Source organism: Gracilinanus agilis, chromosome 1 (assembly GCF_016433145.1).
Source record: "Gracilinanus agilis isolate LMUSP501 chromosome 1, AgileGrace, whole genome shotgun sequence".
Lineage (NCBI taxonomy): Eukaryota > Metazoa > Chordata > Mammalia > Didelphimorphia > Didelphidae > Gracilinanus > Gracilinanus agilis.
In genome coordinates, this window is record NC_058130.1 from 767,570,701 (window position 1) to 767,598,660 (window position 27,960).

The 27,960-nt window shown below is 44.3% G+C and overlaps 2 protein-coding genes across 2 annotated transcripts in view; one reads left to right on the forward strand and one right to left on the reverse strand.

The window, feature by feature from the left end:
- The window catches only part of MSI1 (musashi RNA binding protein 1), a 66,689-nt gene extending 43,822 nt beyond the window's left edge, over window positions 1-22,867 (reverse strand). The window contains exon 1 of the mRNA XM_044685450.1: window positions 22,747-22,867. Coding sequence (XP_044541385.1) covers window positions 22,747-22,867 — 121 coding nt within the window. The remainder of the gene's footprint in view (window positions 1-22,746) is intronic.
- An 81-nt stretch (window positions 22,868-22,948) lies between these two features.
- On the forward strand, window positions 22,949-26,307 carry LOC123232406 (cytochrome c oxidase subunit 6A1, mitochondrial). Its single transcript, XM_044658839.1, has 3 exons — window positions 22,949-23,090; window positions 23,252-23,391; window positions 26,027-26,307. The coding sequence occupies exons 1-3, from the start codon at window positions 22,985-22,987 to the stop codon at window positions 26,108-26,110; spliced, it is 330 nt and encodes a 109-aa protein (XP_044514774.1). The 5' UTR covers window positions 22,949-22,984; the 3' UTR covers window positions 26,111-26,307.
- The last annotated feature ends 1,653 nt before the right edge of the window (window positions 26,308-27,960 follow it).

A 27,960-nucleotide genomic window follows, 5' to 3' on the forward strand; every position in this document is an offset into this window, starting at 1 on the left:
CTTTCTTTCTTTCTTTCTTTCTTTCTTTCTTTCTTTCTTTCTTTCTTTCTTTCTTTCTTTCTTTCTTTCTTTCTTTCTTTCTTTCTTTCTTTCTTTCTTTCTTTCTTTCTTTTAAAAACTCTTACCTTGGGGGCAGCTGGGTGGCTCAATGGATTGAGAGCCAGGCCCAGAGATGGAAGGTCCTGGGTTCAAATCTGACCTCAGATGGAAGGCAAATCCTTACCTTTCTCTTAGAATCAATTGGCAGAAAAGCAGAAAGGACTAGGCAATAGAAGTTACATGACTTGCCCAGGATCACACAGCTAGGAAGATTCTAAGGCCAGATTTCAACCCAGTTCCTCCCATCTCCAGGTCTGACTCTTTATCCACTGAGCCACCTGGGTACCCCGTTCTTCAACATTTTTTGCCAAACACTAATATTCCATCACTATATCATAACTTGTACAGCCATTCCCCAATAAATGGGTACTTCCTCAGTTTCCAATTTTTTTCTTTGCTACCACAAAAAGAGCTGCTATAAATCTTTTTTGTACTTTTGGCTCTCTTTCCTCTTTCTCTGATCTCTTTGGTCACCTCCCACCCTCATTCTGAAGATGAGAAAAATGGTCCCAGGGTTGTTAACTGACATCTCAACGTGTTAAAAATGTTGATTCCTTCCCATGTAATAAGCCTCAGAGTCAAGTTTGGAACCCGGCACCCTACCAGAAGTGCTTAGGATAAAAAGAAAATAAGGTTGTGGGTTTGTGTGTTCAGGAAATAAAGCGAAGTGTTGGAAAAGAGACGGAGACTGAAAATGTGCCGGGAAGGACGTGGGCATGAGCTCGGAGCAGATGTGTTGGGCCGCTCGGAATTTTGAGCTTGGATGAACCCTGGCTGTTAAGACAGCGCCTGGGAAAGAGAAGGATGATGTGTGAGTGTGTGTGTGTGTGTGTGTGTGTGAGCCTCTCAATAAGTGAATGATGAGGACCATCAAAAGGAAGAAAGGCTCTCTGGAGAGAAAGCTGTGGCAGGGGCCCCACAGGGAAGGGGTGGGAAGGGAGTACAAATGGCTTTAACCAGCCTGCCTAGAAGAGGAGGAGGTTCTCTTAGAGAGATGCTTGCAAGCTTCACCCACCCCCAAAGCACCCCAAGGTCCCCCGTTCCCCTTTGGGGGTTTGGGGGAGGACAGTATGGAGAAGAACAGTCAGATCCCAGTTGGGGAGGCCATCATGGGAGCCTTTCAGCTGCCCCCCACCCCTCCAGAGTTGCTGAACATAAGCTGGGGAATGGAAAAAAAAAAGATAATCAGGCTTGTCCTTAGCAGGGAGGGGAGGGAGGGAGGTCCTCCACAGCTTCCCAGGACTCGAATGATCCCAGGATTTCACACGCTGGGGACTCCTTTAACTTCTGTAGTAGGATATTTGGAGATTGGCTAGGTGGTGCCCTGGAGAGATGGCCAAAATTGGAATTAGGGAGATCTTAGTTCAAATCCTGCCTTAGACAATGAACTAGCTGGGCAAGTCACTTAACTTCTGTCTGCCTCAGTTTCCTCATCTGGACAGTGGGGTTAATCATAGGGCCAGCCACATTGGATTATTGTGAGCATTGAATGAAAACATGTATAAAACATTCTGTAAAAACCTTTAAGTGGTATATAATTGCTTGTTATCATTATTATTATCATCCTCATCACCATCCTTCTCTTCCTCCTCCTCCTCCTCATTATTATTATTATTGTCATTTTTATTATTATTATTATTATTGTTATAGCTGGAAGAGATCTTTGGGTTAAAGGGGACGAGTTTAAATCCTGCCTCTGACTTTTACCAGAGGCTGGATCTCCCATAAATCACTTAAGCTCTCCAAGGGTTGGGTTCCTCCTCTATGGGGAGAAGGATGGATTGGATAATCTCGAAAGGTCCTTCCTGCTCTAATCTATGATTCTCTGATCAAATTTCAAAAGAGGAGATTGATCTGAAAAGGATCTAATCTTGTGGTTTTGGAACTCAGCCCCGATATCTTGAGTGGAGTCAGTTTGGCCAGATTGTCATCCCGATGGTATCATCTCTTTTTGGATGGAACACTGGATTCTCTAGACCTTCCCTGCTATAGTGACAAAGGACACATCACTATGTCCCTGGGTAATGTGACTGGATTTTCAGTGTAAACCATATTATGGAAGGTTGAAGTTACTTTACTTAAAAAAAAAATTTTTTTTAACTCTTACCTTCCATCTTAGAATCAATACTGTGTATTGGCTCCAAAGCAGAAGAGTGGTAAAGGCTAGGCAATGGGGGTTAAGTGACTTGCCCAGGGTCACACAGCTAGGAAGTGTCTGAGGCCAGATATGAACTCAGGACCTCCCATCTCTAGGCCTGACTCTCAATCCACTGAGCCACCCAGTTGCCCCCTGAAGTTACTTTAAAAGAGCCTTTACTTCTATGGGAGGTCTTGGGTTCATATTTGGGCTCAGATACTTTCTGGCTTTATGACCCTGGGCAAGTCCCTTAACCCCCATTACTGCTCTTCTGCCTTGGACCCAATACACAGTATTGATTCTAAGATGGAAAGTAAGAATTATTTTTTAATTTTTAATTTATTATTTTATTGTGTTTTTTTTTAAACCCTTACCTTCCGTCTTAGAGTCAATACTGTGTATTGGCTCCAAGGCAGAAGAGTGGTAAAGGCTAGGCAAATGGGGGTTAAGTGACTTGCCCAGGGTCACACAGCTAGGAAGTGTCTGTGGCCAGATTTGAACCTAGGACCTCCCATCTCTAGGTCTGGCTCTCAATCCACTAAGCTACCCAGCTTCCCCCTATTATGTTTTTTTTAAGAGCTTTTATAAATTTGAATTTCAGGATCTGTGTTTCGTGGCAGGCATGTGGGCTCTGTCAATATTTCCACAAAGAATGTCCTATAATCAGGGCGCAGAGTCGTACCGTAGATACCAAATAATTATCCTGTTTAATAGAAGGTTAAACAGCTCTCTGATTCATGCATTTTCAAGTTAATCTCTGCTATGGTCATTAGAGTGTGTAAAACAACAATCATTTCAAGAAGCATTTACTAAGTGTAGGTTCTGCGTAGCCAGGCACTGGGCTGGTTGGAAGGGAGGGAGAATCCCAAAATCAAATAGTTTCGATGAACAAGTATTTGTTTTTCCTCATTTCTCTTTCTCCTCCTCCCTCCCCCCTCCAAAAAAAACCCCAACAAAATCCTTATCACATAAGCATCGTCCAGCAAAATATGCTCCTTCGTGGTTAGTGTCCAAAAGGGTGTTTTATCCCTCATATTTTGCCCATTGCTTCTCTCCCATTCTAATGGGAGGAGACAACACAAATGGAAGGTCCCAGCCTCTACTCTGCTAGGAAGTCCTGAAGCAGCAAGCCTTGGGGTTCCTGCTCTTGCTGGGGCTCTTGGGTTGGCCATCCCAGGCTGTGTCCGCCATGTTCATGGTGGTGGTCCATTCTGCCTTCTGCCTCTCCCTCAGGGTGTCTTGCTGCTTTGCCTGCCTCATCGAGGACAGCTGGTCTGTAGTTGGGAAGGGAGGGTGGTGGCAGGGAGAATGGCCCCTTTTCCTGGTGTGCTCCCAGATTCCTGTTGGAGTCTTAGGCAAATGAGGGTCTTGGAGACAAAGGTATGGGGGCAGTCTGTACTTTGGGCCAAGTTCTTTGTCTTTGCTGGCCTTTTTATGTGGAATTCAGCTCCTCAAAACCTCTGAAACCCTTCCATGGTGTGGAATGTTTCCTCTTTATCTAAAAGGGCTTAATCCTTACATTGCATTGTCTCTATCTTCATCACTTACCACCTTCCTCTTCTCTGAAGTTAAGCATCCTCCCTTACATCCTCCCCTCAGTAAAAAAAAATTGCAGTCCCTGTAGATTACTTGGGTGTTCAAAATAGCATACAGATATCGATCAATAAACATTTGTTTAGCATCTACTATGTGACATTAGCATTTCTTTTTTTTTTTAACCCTCACCTTCTACCTTAGAATCAATACTATGTATTGGTTCCACGGCAGAAGAGAGGTAAGGGCTGGGCAATGGGGGTCAAGTGACTTGCCCAGGGTCACACAGCTAATGAGTGTGATTCATACAAGTTAAACCCTCAACTTCTATCTTAGAATTAATACTGTGTATTGGTTCTAAGGCAGAAGAGAGGTAAGGGCTAGGCAATGGGGGTCAAGTGACTTGCCCAGGGTCACACAGCTAGGACATGTCTGAGGCCAGGTTTGAACCTAGGACTTCCCATTTCCGGCCCTGGCTCTCAATCCACTGAGCCACCCAGCTGCCAGCATTTCTAATAAATAGTTACTATAGTTAATACAGTTTCAGTACAAAGTATAATTTTGTTAATCAGTTATGTCTGACTTTTTTGTGACCCCATTTGGGGTTTTCTTAGCAGAGATACCAGAGTGGTTCAGCATTTCTTTCTCCAGCTCATTTTTACAGATGAGGAAACTGAGACTAACAGGGTTTAGTATTCTATATTCTGTAAAGTTTTATCTCTCTATTAGACTGTAACTCTTCAAGGAGAAGGAAAGGCAAGGATCTGTCTGACATCCTCTCCATTATCTTTATTGTTTGGTTTTTTTCCCTCACCTTCCGTCTTGGAATCAATACTATGTATTGGTTCCAAGGCAGAAGAGTGATAAAGGGTAGGCAATGGGGGTCAAATGACTTGCCCAGGGTCACATAGCTAGTATGTGTCCGAGGCCAGATTTAAATTAGAAAGATGAGTCTTGCTGACTCCAGGCTCAGCCAGTACACTATCCGCTGCACCATCTAGCTGCCCCACCTGGCACATAGTAGGTATTGAATAAATGGTTATAGATTGACACAAGTGCCAACAATTCTCCTAGGATTACAGCAGGAAGTAATAACATTGTCTTTTAGATCCTTAGAACAAAGACCACTTTTCTTGATCACGTCTTCCTCTATCTAGAGTCAATGAAATTGTTCTTTTTTTTTTTAAGGGTCACCTCTTTTTTTAAGTGATAATAATGCCTAAATTAATTTATTCAGTGTCATATGGTAAAATTACCAAAGAATTATTTTATGAAGCTAGAAAAAAAATAACATCAAAAGCCAATATCAAAACACATGACAGAAAAACATCAGAAATCTTAAAGGTAAATAACGTAAAAAAGTTAGAAGGAAAATGGTTTATCAATACCAGATATCAAACTATGCTGGTTTTGTTTGATTATTTTAGTCATGTTAAGGGTCATCTCTTGACCAAGATGCCCAACGCCTTCAAAGCCATAACATGAACATTCTGGAGTAACATCAACTGTCTTCTGGTACCCCAGGTGAGGTTCATTACAATCCAGTACAGTATGGCATTACCATTGCAGGGCTCCAAATTCTGCCACTGTCTTAATTCCTTCTAAGGAATAACCTTGAGGTCCTAAGAGTCAACCCCTCTCTTGATCACTTCTGTTACTTCTTGTATTCTTTCATCACACCTTTATACTATCTACCAATCAACCAATGCCAAGAGGACTGGTTTGATGCAACAAAATTTCCATCTCCTGGTGGTATCCCTTTGGGTGGATGTCCCAAGGGCTTACCCATGCTTCTACCCAATCGAGAATCACCTCTGGGTATCACAGAGAGCCTTTCCTACCTTCTTTGGGGTTTCACCATAACTTAAATGTCATGACCCTACAGGGTAGGGCATCTTTGTCCCCATCAGGCTTTCTTGGCCAGTATCATGTGCTGAATTCATGGCCTGTTGGTGCTGCTACTCAGCTCTGGCGTCCAGTATCCGACATGGCACCAGTCAAAATGTGTCGATGGATTGTTGCCTATTTGCAATTGAAAATAAGCTCCATGTGCATAGTCTTCGAACATTCTGCTTCGAAGCTGAGAATTTGTTTGTGTGCAGGACACGGAGCCTCGCTGGCGATGAGTCTTTGACTGATGAAGGCATTAGCTTTTTGGTGACCATCATTGTTTTGGCTGGAGCTGCTCCCAAGCCTTTCAAGCTAGCATTTGTATCTAGCCGTGTTGGTGAACCTGTGGCACGTGTGCTGGAGGGGGCTGCTCCCTCCCCCTCTCCACTGCCCCTAAAGACATTTCTCCCATTACCCACCTCTCTGCCAAGCATCCCAGGGGGAGCACTTCTTCCCTCCCCTGTCTGGGGTAAGGTAGGGGCTCACACAAGGTGTGAAGGTTGTAGTTGGGCACTTGGTCTCTAAAAGGTTCGCCATCACTGGTATAAACATACAGGGTTTTCTCAGGTTTGCAAAGGCCAACACTGGTGCATGCATGTGGCAGGTGTCCAGATCTTTAAAAGGCCCTCCACATTTCTCACATCAAGGGTTTCCAAATGGCTTCCATAAGCTTAAGCCAGCTGACCTTTCTTTTCTTTCTCAAACAATGACGACAATAAATAAAAATGACTATTTGTAGAGCATTTTAAGGTTTGCAAAAATGCTTTCCAATCATTATCTCCTTTTTTCCCTGATAGAAACTCTGGGAGGTTGGAGTTATTATTAACCCAATTTTATGGATAGAAAAACTGAGGTAGACATAAGGTAAGCGATATGTCCAGGGTCACAGAGGCAGTATTTGTCATTGGATTTGAATTCGGGTCTTCCTGCTACCAGACCCAGCATTCTCTATTTACTATGCTTCCTAGCTGCCTGTTCTGCTTTAAACTATGAGTCTCTTTAGAGCAAGGACTGTTTTTTCCTTATAAATCCAATATTTGGCATAGCACTTGGCACATAGTAGGTTTTTAATAGAGCAATGATGCTTGTTGACTTGTCTTCTTGTTTCTGTTTTTTTCTCATCCCAGTGAAATCAGTGATTGATGAGAGAATTAGCAAAAACAATATAGTCCTTCACAAATTTGCCATAGTAGCTATCAGAAACTAAAAAATTTGGTGGGGGGGAGGGTGGGCAGCTAGGTGGCTCAGTTGACAGAGAGCCAGTCCTGGAGAAGGGAGATCCTGGCTGTGTGACCCTGGGCAAGTCCCTTAACCCCCCATTGCCTAGCCCTTACCACTCTTCTGCCTTGGAAGCTGTAAAGATTAAAATCAACATCCAATATTCTAAGTATTATATTTAATAAGTTTTTTGTCAACAATAACTAACATAAAAAACTAGCTAATCCAGCCCTGGTTGCGAAGGAAGAGAGCGAGAGGGAGGGGTTACAGAACTTATAAACAATTACGTGAAGATGCAAACTTATACAATGGGAAAAGCATTCTGGGTAATGTAGTTTATGGGGTTCGAGATTTTCTAACTATACAAAGCAATACAGAGTATTGATGCTTAGATGGAAGGTTTAAGAGTTTAAAAAAAAACAACAACAAAAAAGCTTCAGCCAAGTCACTCTAGTGCAGTCAGAATACGGAGAGTCCTTGTCAGTTGGACCTCCTGACTCTTTCATAGGCTTCAGTAGAATTTTCCTTGTGTCACTCCATGTAGGGGTAAGAGGGAGAGAGTTGACAAGAGCTTAGAAAAAGACAGATTTTTGTCCTCTGGCTTCCAGTTTTGAGAGAGGAGACTCAGTGGCACATAGTGGTCACCTAGAGGCTAGTCTTCACTATCGGTTCTGTGCAGAGGGCTAAGCTGGTATGAACACTATCATTAAAAACAATAAAAGGGGCAGCTGGGTGGCTCAGTGGATTGAGAGTCAGGCCTAGAGATGGGAGGTCCTGGGTTCAAATCTGCCCTCAGACACTTCCCAGCTGTGTGACCCTGGGCAAGTCACTTGACCCCCCCCATTGCCTACCCTTTACCACTCTTCTGCCTTGGAGCCAAAACACAGTATTGACTCTAAGACGGAAGGTAAGGGTTTAAAAAACAAACAAACAATGAAGATAATGGAGAGGCTATCAGACAGATCCTTGCCTTTCCTTCCCCTTGAAGAGTTACAGTCTAATAGAGAAATAAGACTTGACAGAATATAGAATACACAATAATACTTTGATTCACTTTAATTTCTTTATTACAAATAGTCATGGCCTGCCAGGCACCCTGCTAGGTGTCAGGGACACAAAGACAAAAAAGATATCAGTCCTTACCCTAGAAGAGCTTCCATTCTCCCGGTACATAAAACGATACAAAAAGAATAGTAAGCAATGTAGCAAAAGATAAACTGTGACTCTAAATGTTGTAGGAATTCTGATGAAGAGAAGAATAATGAAGGCCAGAGTAGATAAGGAAGTTTACAAGATGGAGGTGAGAACGGAGGGCCTGGAAGCATGGATGGAGGGCCTTTGGACAGATGAAGTGGAGTCGAGATGGATCTGGTCAAGGGGAGTGAAAGGAGCGAAGGCACCTCGTCACGGAGAGTCTGACTGTGTCCGTCAGCCTCGTGGGGCCTCCTTCATGCTGGCCTTCTCAGATGTCCTGTGTGGCTACAGAGACGAGAAGAATATTAGCCAAGGGCCGGGAGTCTGAGATTCCAGGCCGGCTCCTTTGGTGTCTTCTTAGGTGACCCTTGGCTGCAGCCCATGCCTGCCACGTAGCAGCTGATGTTGGAGAAATGTTCGCCGGTGGTTTGTTCTTCCTTTTTGAAGAGGACCAGCGGCACGAGGTGACGTCTTGACTCTCAAGTGAATTGGATTGAAGCGAGGCAGAATTGCATGGACATCAGCCTCAGTCTCTCTCCCAGAGTTAGCCAGTGACCGGTGATGATGCCCCGGGATGCAGTCATAGATTGATTTCCCTCTCTGAGTCTTAACTTTTTTTTTTTTTCCATCTAATGAAACCAGTAAGTTGCATTGGATGATTTCTTTCCTTAAAGTAGATTTTATCGATTCATTTATATGAATTTATATGATTTCCCAAGAATCTCTTCCTCTTCTTTTCCCAGAAAGCCATCCTTTATGTCAAAGCATTTTTTAAGAAAGAAAAAAAATTCAGCAAAATCAATCAAGACATTAAAAAAAATCTGTTCTATGCAGGTTCCCATATCCAAGGATCCTTCGCCTCTACAAAAGAGGGGCCAGGGAGAAGGAAGAATATTTTCTCCTAGCTCTTCTTTGGGGCCAATCCTATTCTTTTTTTTTTTTTTTTAAACCCTCACCTTCCATCTTGGAATCAATACTGTGTATTGGCTCCAAGGCAGAAGAGTGGTAAAGGGTAGGCAATGGGGGTCAAGTGACTTGCCCAGGGTCACACAGCTGGGAAGTGTCTGAGGCCAGATTTGAATCCAGGACCTCCCATCTCTAGGCCTGACTCTCAATCCACTGAGCTACCCAGCTGCCCCCCAGCCAATCCTATTCTTTATAATTCTAAAGCATTCCCTTGTGGTTGATGAATTGGGTATCCTGTTTTCCGGGTTCTGCCTACTTCACCTTGTATCAGTTCACTAAAGCTTTCCCACACTTCTCTCTGTTCATCTCGTTATTTATTTGTTGTCATCATTATAGCAGTTTCTCACAGCCCAAAACATTCTGTGCCACCGCGGTCTGGTTAGCCCTTTCCCAACCTGTAAATATGGACTCTGTTTCTAGCTCTTTGGGCGTATGGAAGAGTAGAGAAGGCTGACGGCAGGTGATCTGGGTTCCATTAGTCCTAGCAAACCCTCGGACCCGGAGTCAGTTCTCTGGGCTGGTGGTCTTCCATCTTCCTTTCGGCTCTAATGTTCTCTGCTGTTAGGTCTCTCCCAGCTCTGAAGGTCCCTGTTCTGAAGTCCTTCCCGGCTCTGACTTTCCATACTCTCAGGTCCCTCTCCGGCCTTCTCTGTTGCAGGGTCCGTTCCAGACCAGACATCCCATGATTCTTTAGCTCCGTCCATTAGGGCTGAATGGGAAAGCATCCCACAGTGAATCTGCTGGTGGATTCTCCTCCCAAATGCCCACAATCAATCTCTCTCCACCCCTCTGTGTCTAGGTTGCCGCCTCCCCTCCACGAGCCTCTCCGTTGCTGGTGATGGCCATTTGCCTTGCCCAGGACTCTCTGTGTGCCTTCCCCTGGCCCTGCTCCCTGCCCCTGGTAGGATGGTCAGTGCCCCTGCCTGCCTGGGGGAAGGGTCAGCAGGGTCTGGTTGATTCTGTTGGAGAGAGGAAGGGTCTGACCCAACGCTGCTAGAATCAAGGCCTCCAGACGCCTCTCCCTCAAATTTGCACCCTCCCCCAAAGCTCCTTTGACCCAGACAGCCACGTTGAAGGTCGGGATGCTGTCTGGGTGCTGTGGGTGGAGCCTGCCACCCTCTGGAAGATTGTGGTACTGCAGGCAGGGGATGGGAAAGGAGAAAAATGCAGTTTTAAGAGCAGGAAGAGACTGTTCCAATGCCTTCTTCTTCTTCTTTTTTTTTTTTTAACCCCTCACTTTCCATCTTAGAATCAATACCATGTACTGGTTCCAAGGCAGAAGAGTGGTAAGGGTAGGCAATGGGGGTTAAGTGACTTGCCCAGAGTCATACAGCTAGGAAGTGTCTGAGGTCAAACTTGAACCCAAGACCTTCCATCTCTGGGCCTGACTCTCAATCCACTGAGCCACCCAGCTGCTCCCCAATGCCTTCATTTTTATAGATATGCATTTGGCCCAGTGCCTGGCACTATGTAAATGTTAGCTATTATTATTCATCTGTAAAATGAGGGCATTGAGTGTGACCCTGGGCAAGTCACTTGACCTCCATTGCCTACTCTTAACACTCTTCTGCCTTGGAGCCAATACACAGTATTGACTCCAAGAGGGAAGGTGAGGGTTTAAAAAAATGAGGGCATTGAACTAGATGGCTTCTGAGGTCCCTTCTATCTCCAGCTTTGGAAGGGTATGAATACCAGCCACTGGCACCAGCTTAGCACACCTTCAGGACGAGGCCATGGAATCCTTAGCCCCTGCCCAGGGCTCTTCTGCCATAGTTTAGCTCCTAAGATCATATACATTGAGCTGGGACCTTAGAGATCACCTAACCACTACCCCCCCTTTTTTTTTTAATTAAAGATCTTTTCCTTCTGTCTTATAATCAATACTATGTATTGGTTCCAAGGCAGCTGAGTGGTAAGAGCTAGATAATGGGAGTCAAGTGACTTGCCCAGGGTCACACAGCTGGGAAGTGTCTGAGGCCAGATTTGAACTCAGGACCTCCCATCTCCAGGTCTGACTCTTTATCCCCTGAGCTACCCAGCTATTCCTTCTTCCTTTTATAAATGAGGGAAAGGGACTTGCCTGAAGTCTTGCAGAGCCAGGAGGAGTTAGAACCCAAGTCTCCCAGCTCCAAGTCATGAAACGTGACCAGGGGCCAGCTCAAAATTCGGCCCTGGGCTAATGGGGATATTATTGGGGATGTAGACACTAAACGATAACTCTAGTCCAACTATCAGTAATATGGAATTAGGGCTTAATCAATGATACATGTAAAACCAGTGGAATGGTGCGTCGGCTAAGGGAGGGGTGGGAGGGCTTGGGGAGAGGGAAAGAACATGAAACATGTAACTAGGGGAAAATATTCAAAATAAAAACTTTTTAAAAAATTCAGCCCTGGGCAGCTGGGTAGCTCAGTGGAGTGAGAGTCGGGCCTAGAGACAGGAGGTCCTGGGTTCAAACCCGGCCTCAGCTACTTCCCAGCTGTGTGACCCTGGGCAAGTCACTTGACCCCCATTGCACACCCTTACCACTCTTCCACCTATGAGACAATACACCGAAGTACAAGGGTTTAAAAAAAAAATTCAGCCCTGGCTCTTTTCTCACAGCCACCCTAGCTCGGCATTGGGATTTGATGAAGGCAGTGATGACTCTGGGCTGGGTGGAACAAAAGACACAAAGGAAACTGGGTGTGTTCCCAGGATGCCAAAGCATTTGTTCAACAAATATTGGTTGCCCAGTTTAGATATGCCTGTGAGGTGCTCAGGTATATATAGGTGTGTTGGTGCTGATGTGGGGTTTGGGGGAAAAGTAGGATGAAAAAGAAGGCCAGGAACAATCCTGCTCTGCTTTGCCATCTGGGCGGTGATACAAGGCATAGGTAGAAGGAAAAATAACAAGTAAGGAAGGATACAAGACATTTAGGTCTTCAATGGGAGGGCAGAAATTTAATAGTGATAAATATAAAATCTTGGGTTCAAAGACTTCAGGAGTATGAGATTTGGGATGGACAGTTAGAAAGTGGTTTGTCCAGGGGCAGCTGGGTAGCTCAGTGGATTGAGAGTCAGGCCTAGAGATGGGAGGTCCTGGGTTCAAATCCGGCCTCAGACACTTCCCAGCTGTGTGACCCTGGGCAAGTCACTTGACCCCCATTGCCCACCCTTACCACTCTTCCACCTAGGAGCCAATACACAGAAGTTAAGGGTTTAAAAAATAAAAAATAAAGTGGTTTGTCCAAAAAAAGATGTAGAGGTCTTGTTGGGTTACTGGATCAATATAGGTCAACAGTGTGATGTGGCTGCCAAAGGGAAAAGGAAGGAATAGACATTAGAGAGCACCTACTATGTGCCAGGCACTGTGTTCTGAGCTTTAAATAAGATCCCATCTAGGACAATCCCCAAGGATGCCTGACGAAAAATTCCATTCGCCCCCAGAGAAAGAACTTATGGAGCCTGAATGCAGATCGAGACATATTATATTTCACTTTCTTTCTTCATTTGTTTGTTTGAGTTCTCCTCCCCAGAAAGACTATTATGAAAAACGTTTTACATTATTGCATCTATAAAATCAATATCAGAGTGCTTGCCGTCTTGGGGAGAGGATGGAAGGATGGGGAGAATTTGGCTCAAACTTTTAAAAAATGGAGGTTACATTTTTTTTCATATAATGGAGGGAAAAATAAATGATTAAAAAACCAAATATGATCTCATTTGAGCTATTATTATCCTCATGTTATAACTGAGGAAACTGAGGCAGGCAGAGCCACCTGGCTGCCAAGAAAGGTAATTCCATTTTCAGCTAGCTTAAGAGGCCTCTGGAGATATCCCAATGTCCCCTGCCTGGATCAGACTCCATCTGGAGTATTACGTTAAGCTCTAGGCACCATGTTTTAGGATGGACTTTGATATATTGGAGAATTGTCCAGAGAAGGGCAGCCAGCATAACGAAGGGTCTGGAGATCATGCCATCTGGGGGTCGTTTGAAGTAACGGGTTTACTTCAAAGTAAGTAGCTGGATTGTTCAATGGATAGAGGACCAGAATGAGAATCAGATTGAGCTGGAATCCATCCTCAGCCACTTACTACCTGTGTGACTGTGGGCAAAGTCATTTTTCTTCTCTTGGCCTCAGTTTCCTCAATTGTAAAATGGGGATCAAAAAAGCAGCTACCTTTCAGGGATCTTGTGAGATTCCAATGAAAACTTAAAGCCCAATATAAGTGCTGGGTATTATTATTTTTGGAGAAGAGAACACTTAAGTGCGTGTGCCTATGGGAATAATAACTGTCTTGACATATTGAAAGGCTGTCACATGGAAGAGGGATTAGATTTGTTCTTCGTGGCCCCTGAGGGCAGAACTAGGAGCTGTGGGTGGAAGTTGGCAGAACCAGATTTAGAGTCAATAATAGCTAGCATTTATTTATACTGTGTTTTAAGGCTTGCGAAAGGTTTGACATGGGTTATCTCATTGGATTTTCAGAGCAACCCTGGGAAGTAGGTGCTATCATTATACCCATTTTACAGATGAAAACTGAGGTTGAGAGAGGTCCATTGCCAATGAGTGCTATCCCACTACCTGGCTAGGGAAATAATGGGTTCCTTTTCCCTGGAGGTTCTACAGCAAAATCCGGATGACCTTTCCTTCAAGTAGTTTTGTTTTGTTTTGTTTTGTTTTTTATTTTTTAAACCCTTAACTTCTGTGTATTGGCTCCAAGGCAGAAGAGTGGTAAGGGTGGGCAATGGGGGTCAAGTGACTTGCCCAGGGTCACCCAGCTGGGAAGTGTCTGAGGCCGTATTTGAACCTAGGACCTCCTGTCTCTAGGCCTGGCTCTCAATCCACTGAGCTACCCAGCTGCCCCCTCCTTCAAGTAGTTTTGTTGTTGTTCAGTCTTTTTAGTTGTGTCCAACTCTCTGTCACTCCATTTAGGGTTTTCTTGGCACGGAGACTAAAGTGGTTGGTCATTTCCTTCTCCAGCTCTCTTTATAGATAAGGAAATTGAGGCCAACAGGATTAAATGATTTGCCCACTGTCACATAGCTAGTATATGTCTGAGGCCAGAATTGAACTCAGGAAGATGAAGTCTTCCTGACTCTAGGGCAGGGGTCGGCAAAGTATGGCTCTCAAGCCATATCTGGCTCTTTCGAGGGCCAGATATGGCTCTTTCTGCAGGAGCCACAAAGTCCATTTTTTTCAGGCGCTGTTACAGGAGCGGCACTGTGAGCACTGTACGGCGCTTATGAAATTACATTTAAAAAAATGTGGCGTTTATGGCTCTCACGGCCAAAAAGGTTGCCGACCCCTGCTCTAGGCCTAGCACTCTGTGAATTGTGATGCCATCTAGCTGCCCTTCTTCAAGCAGAAGGAATCCTTGATTAGGTAGAAGTTGGACTAGATGGGTGCTAGTGTTTCTTCTAATTCAGATTTTGTGATTTATGACCCTGGAGGGAAGTCTGGGAGCCAGAATCCCCCAGAACTCAAGCCTCTTCTGCTTTCCTTCAGTCTCTAAGGAAAGGCTACTAGGTCCACCCTGATCACCCTCTGACAGGGATTGGGTTTGTGCCAGAAAGAATACCAAGATTGGCCTTAGAAGGCTTGGGAACTGTGTCCCAGAATTGCTACCATTATTTCCCATGTGACCTTGGAATAAGTCATATATCTCCTTTCAGAGATTGTTGCCTTACCTGAGGCAGTTAAATGAATAGAGAACTAGCCTGGAGTCAGAAAGACTTGAGTTCAAATTCAGCCTCAGATGCTTACTAGCTATTTGACCTTGGAAAATCATTTAACCCTGTTTGCCTTAGTTTTCTCATCTGTCAAATGAACTGGAGAATGAAATGGCAGATTGCTCTGGTATCTTTGCCAAGAAAACCCCAAATGGGGGTCACAAAGAGTTGAAAACCACTGGGAAAAAAACTGAACAACAACCCAACAGGTGAAGAAACTGAGGCTCAGAAAGTGAAAGCTATTTGCCCAGCTTGACAAAGGTAATGAAAGGCAGAGATAGGATTTGAACTTAAATCATCTGATTCCAAATCTAGCAGCACTGTTTCCTCTAGCCAGTGATGGGCAAACTACGGCGGCAGGTCTGATGTGGCCCCCTAAAATGTTCTATCCCACCAGGTGACATTATTCCTAATCTGACAAATATAATGAGTAGGATATAGTACAATGAAACTTCGAAAGAGTTGCCTTAGAAACAGACTGAGATGAGTATTTCCTTTCCTTTGGCCACCTCTTTAAAAAGTTTGCCCATCACTGCTCTAGACTAGAGTAGACCATTCTAAACTTTGTTTTCCTCATCTGTAAAATGGGGATCAGAGCCCTGGTGAGGAAAATGTGCAGTAAACTTTATAGTAATGGGAAATGGGAGATAGTTTTTCTCAGAAGGGGACAAGGGGGTCAGAATGGACTGCTTGGGAGCCACCCTGACCACCCTCCTTTTTGTCCCCCTCCTTCCCAAAGTAAATAGTCTTCTTATCCAGGAAAGCCCCTGGTCACAATCCCAAGTTAGGATTTTCTAGGCAGCTTGTGTTGCAGTCTCCCCTGCTCTCTGACCTTGGGACAAGAGTCGTCAGGAAGGAGGCTTAGCCGCTATAGGAGGAGAAGAGTAAACATCTCCAGCTGCCAGAAAGGATGGCGTCAAACTCTTAGCCTGGATCAGCTTGGCCTTGTGTGGCCTCCAGGGACAGATAAGCTCAGCAAGCTGGTGAGGAGGATTACCTTGGGGTCAGCTGCCCCAGGGGCCTTTAAACCTCTGAACACCAAAGCTCTCACTACTCAGTCCATATGGGGAAGCCCCAGAAGCCACACAGTGAAAGGAGGGGTCCTAGTCCTGGGTCAGCTCCCCTGGCAAGAGAGAGGCAAAAATCTTTCCCTTTCCAGGGCACCCAGCTCAGATTGATTTGGATGAGGGCAATCCTAGGACACAGAATAAGGACTTTTAGAGATGGAAGAGTCCTTAGAATGTAAAACACAGGATGATGGAGTTGGAAATGACCTTAGAATGTAAAATATACGAGATGATAGAGATGGAAGCAACCTCAATCAGTTAATGAACATTTATTTATTTATTTATTGCATTTTTAAACCCTTAACTTCTGTGTATTGGCTCCTAGGTGAAAGAGTGGTAAGGGTGGGCAATGGGGTTCAAATGACTTGCCCAGGGTCACCCAGCTGGGAAGTGTCTGAGGCTGGATTTGAACCTAGGACCTCCTGTCTCTAGGCCTGACTCTCAATCCACTGAGCTACCCAGCTGCCCCAATGAACATTTATTAAAGGCCAGGCACTATGCTAAATGTCAGAGATACAAAAATAATTAAAAGATCATCCCTGCCTTCAAGGAGCTTATAATCTAATGGGAACATAGAACACAAGATGGTAGAGATAGAAAGACTTTTAGGACAAAGAAGACAGAATAATTGAGCAGAAAGGGATCTCAGAACCAGCATGCAAAATTCTAGAGATGGGGAAAAACTTAGACTATAAAGTGTCAGAGAAGTAAGGGCGTCAAGAACATAGACTAAAGAGTTTAGAGATGGGAAAAGAACTTAGAACCTAGAATAAAGAATGTGAGAAGAGCTACAAAAGAATATAGAACCTGTTCTTAATCTGGGGTTAGTGAATTTGTTTTTTAAACATCTGAATAACTGCATTTCAATTTAAATGGTTTCTTTGATAACCCTGAATATTTTATTTTAAAATACTATTCTAAGTCAGGCCTAGAGATGGGAGTCCTAGCCTCAGATACTTTCTAGCTGTGTGCCTCTGGACAAGGCACTTAACCCCCATTGCCTAGCCCTTACAACTCTTCTGCCTTGGAACTGATACTTAGTATTGATTCTAAGACAGAAAGTAGGGGTTTAAAAAAAAATGCTGTTCTAGCAAAGGCACACACAGAGGTTAAGAGATCTTGAAGGGACCTTAGAATTCAGAACAGAATGCTAGAGCTGAAAGAGTCTTTGGAAGATAGAAGATAGACTCTGGGTAAGTCACTTAACCTCTCTAGACCTCAGTTTCCTCATTTCTAAAATGAGAGGGTTGAAGTAGGGGGCTCTGGGGTCCTTTCCATTTCTAGTTCTATCACCCTATGAACACAGAATGTAGGAACAGGGAGGGACCTTAGAACATACTCAGTATGGATTCTAAGTCCAAAGGTATGAGTTTAAAAAGCAACAACAATACAGAATGCTAAGTAATGGGAGGGACCTTAGAATATAGAATAGTGTTGGACCTGAAAGTGATCATGAGAATCATCTGTTTCAGTGGTCTTGGTATTTTTTTTTTAATTGAAGGACTTGTTACAAGGGACAGTTTCTGTTTGGAGGTCAATGAAGGAAAAAGTGAGAAAAAAGCATCAGTAAAATATAAAATATACAGGAGAAAATCAAAAGAATTTCAGAAGGGGGCATAAACAGGGCATTTTCGTATACTATCTTGTTAATTTAATAGACACTTTTTTTTTAAACCCTTACCTTCCATCTTGGAGTCAATACTGTGTATTGACTTCAAGGCAAAAGAACGGTAAGGGCCAGGCAATGGGGGTTAAGTGACTTGCCCAGGGTCACACAGCTGGGAAGTGTCTGAAGTCACTTTTGAACCCAGGACCTCCCGTCTCTAGGCCTGGCTCTCAATCCACTGAGCTACCCAGCTGCCCCCTTAATAGATACTTTTAAAAAAGAACTATCTTTGCCAAACCAAATTTTAAAAATTCTGAACTTAAAACTCCCCCAAAAGCAAGCATTTCAATATATACAGCGGAACACACAAAGAGGAATCTATATAAAACCGAGAATCCTTCTAATACTGCTTGAGTTCCACATAAGACTTTCAAAATTGTCCTGCTTCTCTGTGCTTCCTTCTGAACTTTTTTCCGTTCTTTTGTGTATATTTAACTCCTCATTTTCTCTTTTTTATTATATTATCTTTCTGGTCCCTGAAGTTCCCAATCTAGGCCTCCTCATTCTCACCAACCCCTACCCTCACCCCCTTCACCCATATCCTAGTTATGGCCAAAAGACATGTAGATTTCACCTCTACAGCATCTCTTGTCCATTTCACCTGTCCCACATCTCTTGTCCATTTCACCTGTCCCATATCTTTTGTCCATTTCAGTTTTCCCACACCTCTGGTCAATTTCACCACCGAGCATCTCTTGTCCATTTTACCTTTGCCACCTCCCTGGTTAATTTCACTGCTCAGTATCTCTCAAACATACTCTTTTCTCTGGAGTTCTTATCACCCTGGTGCAGGCCCCAATCACCTCACATTTGATTATTGTCAAGTCCCTCCCCATTTCATTTAGCCACTCAAATGATTTTCCTAAAGCATAGGTAGGATTATGCCCTTCTTTCCCCATACTCAAATAACTCTAGTGACTTCCTATTGCTTCCAGGATCAAATAAAAAATGCTTTTTTGGGGGGCATTCAAAGCCCTTCATAACCTAGCCCAGTGATGGTGAACCTATGGCACATGGGCCAAAAAGGGCATGCAGAGCCCTCTCTGTGGGCAGGTTTGCAGTAGCCCACCAGAGTTCGTTACTACAAAGTCAGAGGGACTGGGGTAGAGCTGTTTCCCTCCCCATTTTCATGAGACTGAGGACATTCTTCACTTCACCCACCCGTCTGCCCAGCAGCCCAGTGGGAGCACTTCCTCCCTCTCCTGTCTGGGGTAAGGTACTGGGGAGGGCTCACATGCTGCATGAGGATGTGGCACAGACTGAAGCCTATTGAGTCTGTGGTGAAGGTGATTCTCATGGTGGAGTTGGAGAGGAGCTAGATTTGAAAGGAGCAGAGTTCACAGTGTGGCACATAGCTGGAGGGAAGCAGAGCTGGAGGGGAGTGGAGTGCTCAAGCCACTCTCCTCCCCCTCTCCACATGTGCCTCTCATCATCTGCCCCTCTGCCCAGTAGTGCAATGAGAGTGCTTCCTTTCTCCTTTGTCTGGGATAAGGTGGGGTGGGCACAGCACTCAGTCTGGGGGTAGGGACCTAACGCTTTCTAGTTTTCCTATAGCTTACTTCCCACCATGTACTCTTTAATCCAGTGATATTGGCCTCTTGGATGCTCCACCAACAAGACCTACTGTCTCTCACCTCAGACATTCTCTCCAGTTGGTCCCCATGCCTGGAAAACTCTCCCTCCTCCCTTCCAACTACTGACCTCCCTGGCTTCCTTTAAGTCCCAACTAAAATTCCATCTTCTATAGAAAGCCTTCCACAATCCCTCTTAATTCCAGTGCCTTCTCTTTGTTAATTATTTCCTATTTATCTCGTATAAAATTTTATTTGCACGGTATATATTTGTCTGTATGCTCTCTCCCTTAATAGATTGTCAGCTCCTTGTGGGCAGGGCCTGATTATCTTTTGTATTCCCAGTGCTTAGCAAAGGGTCTAGAACATAGTAGATGTACAATAAATGTTTTTTTGATAGAGTGATTGATTTACAGTAAAGGAAATTAAAGCCCACAAAGTGGTGGTGATTGGTCCAAGGTTGCAGAGTGAGTTGATGGCAGAGATCCTTAAGGACATGGAACTATCTTTTTTTTTTCAATAAATTTTTATCGAGACATTATTTTTTTACACCATAGTATCCCATGCATCTCTCCTCTTCTCCCTTCCAGAGAACCATTCTATGACAAATAGTATTTTTTTGGAAAAGAAAAAAAATTTCAGCACAACTGATTGATACATGAAAAAAATACAAAAATGGTGACTTACATGTTTCGTTTTGTTTTTTTATCCTCAGCACTTAGCATAGTGTCTGACACATAGTAGTTGCTTAATAAATGTTTATTGATTGATTGATTTCTGGGATTCGAACCCAGCTCTTCAGATTATACAAGAAGCAGCTAGGTAGCTGAATGAAAAAAGCCCTGAGCTTGGAATGAGGAAGTTGTAAATTCAAATCTAGTCTCACTTAACTATCTGTGTGACCCTAAACAAGTCATTCAACCTTTGCCTTAATTCATTGGAGAAGGAAATGGCAAATCACTCTAGTATCTTTGCCAGAGAGAAAAGGATTGAGGGAGAGAGAGGGAGGGATGCTGAATTAATTGTCCAAGGTCACACAGGTAATAAAATAGCAGTGCTGGGATTTCAAGTTAGGTTTTCTGTTTAAAAACCCTGTGATTTCTTCTATCCCTAACCTCAAGATGATTCTGGGGGATCAGATCACAAATTTGGATCTGAAAGAGACTTTTTCCCCTTCCCCAAATGTGATCTCTGTACCTCACTGAACAGGGTACTAGTCCAACTGTCTCATTTTACAGATGATGAAACCAAGGCACAAAGGGGTTAAGTACAACTTACACTTTACTTAACCCCAATTGCCTTGCTCTGGAACCAATATAAATTCTAAGACAGAAGATAATGGTTTAAAAAAAAGAAAAAGGATGACTTGCCTAAACAAAGGTAGTAAAAATCCAGCACTCTTTCCACTCCACCCCACTGAGATTAGCTAGAATCCTGCTTGTATCACTTCCCCATTTCCCAAGCTGTGTAGTCTTAGGCAAAGTCCATTAATTTCTCTGTGCCTGTTTCTCTCTGTGAAAATGAAGGGGTTGGCTTGGAGGCTCTCTCAAGTCCCTTCCTGATCAGTGATGGATTATGCTGTTGACTTGTAAAGTGAATAGATATTCTCTCAATTGGCTGACCAAATTCTCTTGAGTTTGGCTGCTACCTGAGGGCAGAGGCTATCTTGAGCAGTCTTTGTGTCATCAGCCCTACACAGTGCCTGGTATATAGCAGGTGCCTAATGTAAGGTTTAAATTAATATCCAATAACTCCAAGTATTGTATTTTATAAGATTTATTAACAATCAATTGAAGTAGAAGAAATAAAAGGACAAAAGTAAAAGCCTGAGTAAAGAAAAGTTTTCCCAGCATCCTTTGTGGGAAAAGAGAGAGGGGTAGGGACACACACAAACTTTATCTCCAAAACGCAAGGATATAAGGTGAGAACGAAAGTGGGATGCTGAGATTTAGAGTCCTGGGGAGCAGATTCCAATTATACACTAATAAATGCTTATCAAAGAGGAAAGGTTCTACTTGGGCAAAAATATTTCCAGCAGCTCTTTTGTGGTGGCAAAGAATTGAAAAGTGAGGGGATGCCCATCAACTGGGGACCAGCTGAACAACTTATGCTATAAGAAATGATGAACAGGATGGTTTCAGAAAGAGCTGGAAAGACCTACACAATCTGATGCAGAATGAAGGGAGCAGAACCCCAGAGAACACTGTACACAGTAACAGCAATATTGTAGATATGATGATCAACTGTGAAAGACTTGGCTACTCTCATCAATACAATGATCCAGGATAATTGTGAAGGACTTATGACAAAAAATGCTCTCCACCTTCAGAGAAAGAACTGTTGGAATCAGAAGGCAGATCGAAGCAGGAGGTTTTTTTCATTGTAGTTTATTTGGGTTTTTGTTTTAAGGTTTTGGTCTTATATGATTATTCTCTTACAATGATGAATAATATGGAAGTATGTTTTGCGCAATAATACATGTGTAACCAGATCCAATTGTTACTATTCCCAGGAAGAAAGAGGGGAGGGGAAAAGGGAGAGTTTAGAACTTATAACAGTGATGACGGACCTTTGGTACACGTGCCAAAGATGGTATTCAGAGTGCTCTTTGTAGGTACATGTGCTGTTGCCCACCAGTCTGTTACTAGAAAGGCAGAGGGGCTCCAGCAGCTCTGCTCCCTTCCCCCCTCTACCACATCATCTACCCCTCTGGCCAGCAGCCCAATGGGAGTGCATAGGGGGTAAGGTGTGCTACGCACTGGGCAGAGCTAGAGGGGAGCAGAGCCCTCATGCCACTGCCCTCCTCTCTTCCCCTGCCGCTGAGAAAACATTCCTTGCTTCACCTGCCTCTCTGCCCAGCAGCTCAACGGGAGTGCTCCCTCCCTCTCCTGTCTAGGGTAAGGTGCTGGGCAGGGGGCTCACATCCTGTGTGAGGGTGGGGCATAGACCACAGTCTGTTGAGCCTCTAATGAAGGTGATTCCTATGATGGGGTTGGAGAGGAGCTAGGTTTGAAGGGAGCCGAGCTCACTGCATGGAACATAGCTGGAGGGGAGCTCTGGGGCCACTCTCCTCCTCCCCCTCCCCCATCCACATAAGCCTCTCATCACAGACTCCTTTGCCCAGCAGCCCAATGGGAATGCTTCTTCCCTCCCCCGCCTGGAGTAAGGGGTAGGTGGAATGGGGCACTCAGTCTCTGGGGGGCAGCTGTGTGACCCTGGGCAAGTCACTTAACCCCCCATTGCCTAGTCCTTATCGCTCTTCTGCCTTAGACCCAATACACAGTATTGATTTTAAGATGGAAGATAAAGGTTTTAAAAATAAATTTTAAAAAATAAAAAATGAAATGCTTGTCGACTGACAGAAGGATGGAAGGACAAGGTCGAAGCTTTCTAAGTTCCAGCACTAGAGAACCCCTTTCGAAAAAAGGCCCCAGTGCACATTATGTCGTAGGGGAAAAGATCCCACACGTCGATTGCCTAGATTCTTGCATTCCCAGAGCGCAAAAGCAATCTTTGGAGGTTCTATAACTCAAGCGGAGAAATCCACAGCAAAGGCAAAACTGGCGAAGCCATACCCAGACAAGCTTGGATGGGCGCGCATGCGCTTCAACATGGCGCCCTTAGGTAAAAGAGGGTAGGTGCGTCGCTCCCGGGGCACTGCGCATGCCTCCCTTGAAGGGAAGACCGACAGGTGAACGAGAGGTGAATGACGGACGCGTCCTTCACCACTGCGGCGTCTGAAAGTTGAGGACAAGATGCCGCTTTGTGCGAGTTTTGCGCATGCTCAGAACCAATGCGGATTCTCGCCATCTCTGCGGGAAGGGACATAGACAATGAACTGTCCAATCGGAAGCCGTTTAGACGCTGGAGTCCCGCTCCGTGAACAGCACTCCCTCTTCCGGTTCCGGCGGCTGCTATTGTTGGAAGATGGCTGTAACGGCGGGCGGACGGCTGCTGGCGCAGCTGGGACGGGTTCGAGCCCCGCCGGAGCGGATGCTGGCCACCACCGCCGCCCACAGCGAGCACGGCTCAGGTGAGCAGCGGAGGCCCCGAGGAGGGCGGGACGGGATGGGCCGGGCGTGACCGGGTGACCTTGTCCCTGGGACGCCGGGCCTAGGCCTGGGCCTGGCCGGGAGGGAGGAAGGAGCCGAGCCCAGCCTCCAATCCGCTGTCACCCGGCTCTGTTCCCCGCAGGCCGCTTGTGGAGGACGCTCACCTTTTTCGTGGCGCTCCCCGGGGTGGCCGTCAGCATGTTGAACGCCTACCTGAAGTCGAAGGAGCACCACGAGCGGCCATCCTTCGTCCCCTATCCCCACCTCCGCATCCGGACCAAGGTGAGCCCCGGGGCCTGGCCCTGGCCCTGAGCAGCGCGTCCAGGCTTCCCCCAAGTCTCCCTATGGAACATCTCCAGTCAATCCAATGCGTGACCAACGCGTTTACATGCTCTCTCCGTCTTAGCGAGGCAGCCTCGGGAGAGTAGCGGAGCATATCTTTCCCAACCCCCAAGCGCTTCCAGTGTTTCTTAGGATTCTGCTAGATCAGACCTGAAGCCCGGCAATCTCCAAATCTGTGATACTACGGTTTAAGGAGGGAAGGGAATTTAGAAATCCCCGGACTCCCATTCGTTCCGCGAATTTTTTATTCTCCCGATTCTATGTAATAACAATTTAAGTATATTGCTTTTAAGCCTGGTGTGAAACAGCCTTTTTTCCCTCCACGATGGAAACATAAGATGCAAAAGGCTCAGAAGCACAGCTCAGTAGATTAAAAGAATGTAAAATAAATGGCCCCGGAGACTCTTTTCTCCCCCACCCTCCCAAACAAAGATCTCTGCCGAAGAGTAAAATTCAGTAGATGTTGAATTCATTAGATACGCATAACTATTAAGTAATAAGCTAACATTGCTATAGTGCTTAGTGCTTTACACTTATTTTCCCTTTTGATGATCTTCACAACAAATCTTTTTTTTTTTTAATTTTTTTTTAAACCCTTGTACTTCGGTGTATTGTCTCATAGTGGAAGAGTGGTAAGGGTGGGCAATGGGGGTCAAGTGACTTGCCCAGGGTCACACAGCTGGGAAGTGGCTGAGGCCGGGTTTGAACCTAGGACCTCCTGTCTCTAGGTCTGACTCTCACTCCACTGAGCTCCCCAGCTGCCCCCTTCACAACAAATCTTGAGAAATAGTTGTTGCCCCTATTTTATAGAAGGAAACTGAAGCAAACTGAGGTTCAGGGTCACAGAGGGAGGGAAGAGTATGAGGCTGGATTTGAACTCAGGTCTCCCTGACTCCAGGCCTGGAGCCAACTTAAGGAGAGTAGTCGTTTTGTTGTCACTGGTTCTTTGAAGTCTTCCTGTATTTCCACCACTCTTTCCTGTATCATGGTGACATGAAATTTGGCCAAAGAATCTTGTGTCTTTTAAGGCTGCTGTAGCTCAGAGAAAAAAAGAGAGTGTGTGTGTGTATTTTGGTGTTTTGAAAGTTTGCTCATTTGATTCTCTCAACCACCCTGTGAGGTAGCTGCTGTTATCTCCATTTTATAGAGGCTTTGAGAAGATATGACTTGCTTAGCGTCTCAAATTATTTGAAAATGGTATTTGGAACCAGCTATTTCTGTTCTACCAGAAAACTGCTGCTGCTGCTGCTTTCTTGTGAAGTACTTGCTTCTGTCTGTGCCCTGTTGCCCCTTAGAAGTTTTTAACTTCTCTGGGATAGACTGTTGTCTGATTTCCCTGGTACAGAGCCTTGTAAATTGTGGACCCACCATAAATGCTTATGGAATGAAATTGCATTGAATGATTGACCCACATTTTCATAGGTAACTTGAGGCAGGGGTGGATGGACTTGAACCCCTAACCTTGCCTGGTAGTCCTATTCTTCCTACTGTTCCACACTTTTGTGACTTTGGATATCAGCCTAGGAAAGTGTTTTAACTTACTGGCCATACTTTCGTCATTGGTAAAAGGAAAACAAAGTTTCTGCTGCCTTTCTTGCTGGGCAGGTGTAAATTCGAAAATTCTGCATAAATGAGCAGTTGGGTGGATTGGCCTCTTTGGCCCCTTTCTCATAGGCTCAGACTTTCCCTCCCCTCGTTATTTACTAACTTGAGGTTGCTCTTAATGCAGAAACCAGGATGTGAAAATGGTTTGGGGACAGTTTTGATTAAACTTGCATGACATCAGAATTGTTTGTTACCTGTCTATGATGGTGCTAACTAAAAGGATGCCGGCTTTGGTAGCTGACTTATTCTAATTGAAAGTAGAGTTGATGGAGCAACTAATGTTACTTCTGGCTATAGTAAAAGGTTCTCTCTCTCCCCTCCCACATGTTATCTTGATTGCTGGGATATCAAGTTCAAATTGAAAGGGACCATTAAATCATAATAAGAATCCCTGCCGGCTGCATAATGCCTTAGAAAACTACCTTATCAACCATATCTATGTTTTATTGTATATTTATTTTGTTAAATAATTTCCCATTATACTTTAACTCCATCTGTGTTTGACACTTCTGATCTCCATCACTGCATAGGTAGAGAGGTGGCCCAGAACAAGCTGGGCCTAGTCAGAAAGACCTGTGCAGGCAATAGCAGGCACCAGCTGTTAAGTCACTTTGTTGTGTGTGTCTTCATCAATCTCCTTTTTGTAAAATGGAGGTGATAATAGCATATGCTAACCTGGGCTGCAAGCACTTTGCACACTTGCTACATAAACATAAATGGTTATTAGTCTTTGAAGATGACAGACTTTACAATAGTGTGTTTTCTAAGTAGACTCTAGATCCTAGCTTCATAGCCTTTTTGTTGGGGGGGGGGGGCAGAGTAAAGAGGTCCTCTAATTGAGGCTGTGAAGTAACAGTCAGATTGCACAATATCAAGAGCTGATGAGGGGCTGAAAGAATAAAGAATGCTCTCGTGCAGTCATTAGAAGCTAACTGGAATCATTTGCTATTTTTGGTGTTTCTCTTCACAGCCCTTCCCATGGGGAGATGGGAACCATACTCTATTCCATAACCATCACCTCAATCCTCTGCCAACCGGTTACGAGGATGAGTAAAGAAAACTTGGACCAGACTAATCAGGCGCTGGGGACCACAGCAGCTATTGGACCATCATTCATTCTCCCTGTATGTGGATCAGAAAATTCTATGGGACCTTAAAGTTCATTAACTTGCACCTCACAGTGACAAATGTGCTTATCTTTTATCATTTTGCTTGTGATTGGGATGGCGTAAATAAATAATTCTGACTTTAGACTGTGGTGAATTGTTGAATCATCTCTCACGTACGGCCTGGTTTGTCACCAATAGGACATGAAATGACCAGATGAGGTAACGGTAGAGTTCATGACATAAATGTCACTAATGAACACTCATCTCCCATATACCATCTGTCTACCTGATTGATGCAAGAAAGACTGACAGTGTAAGGTAATGAGAGTCAATGAACACTGTTAGCTTCGGGTACTTCCCCCTCCCCAGAAATGGTTAGCAGGAAGACCTAGTTAGCTCTACAGATGAAACATGCCACCTTCTGAGAAACTGTCTCCCTGTCTTATAGCAGCCTTGAGGAAAAGCATCTGAGAAAATTTTTTTAAGATAAATTTGGTCAAAAGTGGTAAGTTTGGTATCAGACCACCCTCAGGATAACACTACGGCCATGTCCCGATGGCTGGAGAATATGAAGGCCATGGCTGTGATTTCAAGTAAGACAGGTTTATACAGATAGCAATGTTATCAGGTTAGGTTTTATTCATCATTGCATTAGAAAAGGCAGGAGTCATTGGTGGGGAAAGAGATACTCAGGGTAATGTCAAGAAGCCTCCTAGCCTTTCCTGCTTAAAAGGGAATACATTGAAGACTGTAGTGTCCTCAAAGCTGATTATTATTATTTTTAACCCTCGACTTCTGTTTTAGAATGGATATCAAGTATACATTCCAAGGCAGAAGATATTGGCTAGTTGAGATGGGAGTTAAATGACTTGCCCAGGGCCCCACAGCTAGGAAGTATGATAAACCACTTTCAATTTTAAAACTCAGCGCTACTCCCACTACCAATTTTTCCTTTTAAAAAAAAAATTCACTTGATTAGTCATTAAGGACAAACCAATGATTTTTGAAAAGTCCTGAAGATGGGACTAGTAGAATATCACCTAACAAGACCAACCTTATAGAGAAATAGGTTAAATTATTGCTTTATAAAGCAGCTTGTAAATCAGCATGGAGACAGGAAGACCTTTGTTTAAATTTGGTCTCAGACACTTGCTATGTGACCTTGGGAAAGTCATGTCAACATTTTATGCCTGTTTCCTATCTATAAATGGGGATAATGGTAAAAAGTAGTTAGTACAGTGCCCAGCACATAGTGCCTGCCATCATTTATTTCCTCCTCTTATGGATGAGTTTTGCTTTCAAAGTGAATTTTGTGTTATGAAACTAAAGTGGTAAGTTACAAATCAGTACCAGCTATTACTACTTTACATTGGTACGGTAAGAAGCCCATGTTAGCTAGACTAGCCACGTTATATTAGTGCTGTAGTTGGAGGCAGGAGGAGGCCTGAGAGAGGCTGGGACAATCACCTCCCTGAAACACCACTCAATAATTGTGGAGTATCTAGATGTTAATCAGCTCGCTAAAAATAAAAATTCAATTCTTGATGCTGAAGAAACACTTGATTTTCAGGATTTTTTTTTATGATCTTGTTTTAATAAATCTATGGTCTCATTAAACCCATAAACATGAAATAAATTCAACTATGACATGGTCTAAATGGCTATAGATAGGGGACAGTTAGGTAGCTCACTGGAATGTAAGTCAGGCCTAGAGATGAGAGATCCTAGACTGAATGTGGCCCCAGACATCTCCTAGCTGTGTGACCAGGGGCAAGTCACTTAAACCCAGCCACCT

What these genes read in the sequence shown, in the direction of transcription:
- LOC123232406 (XM_044658839.1), top strand. Translation starts at nt 22,985, where the DNA reads ATGGCTGTAACGGCGGGCGGACGGCTGCTGGCGCAGCTGGGACGGGTT. An exon ending in CCACAGCGAGCACGGCTCAG is followed by an intron (nt 23,091 to 23,251) that starts GTGAGCAGCGGA and finishes TGTTCCCCGCAG; the next exon opens with GCCGCTTGTGGAGGACGCTC. An exon ending in ACCTCCGCATCCGGACCAAG is followed by an intron (nt 23,392 to 26,026) that starts GTGAGCCCCGGG and finishes TTCTCTTCACAG; the next exon opens with CCCTTCCCATGGGGAGATGG.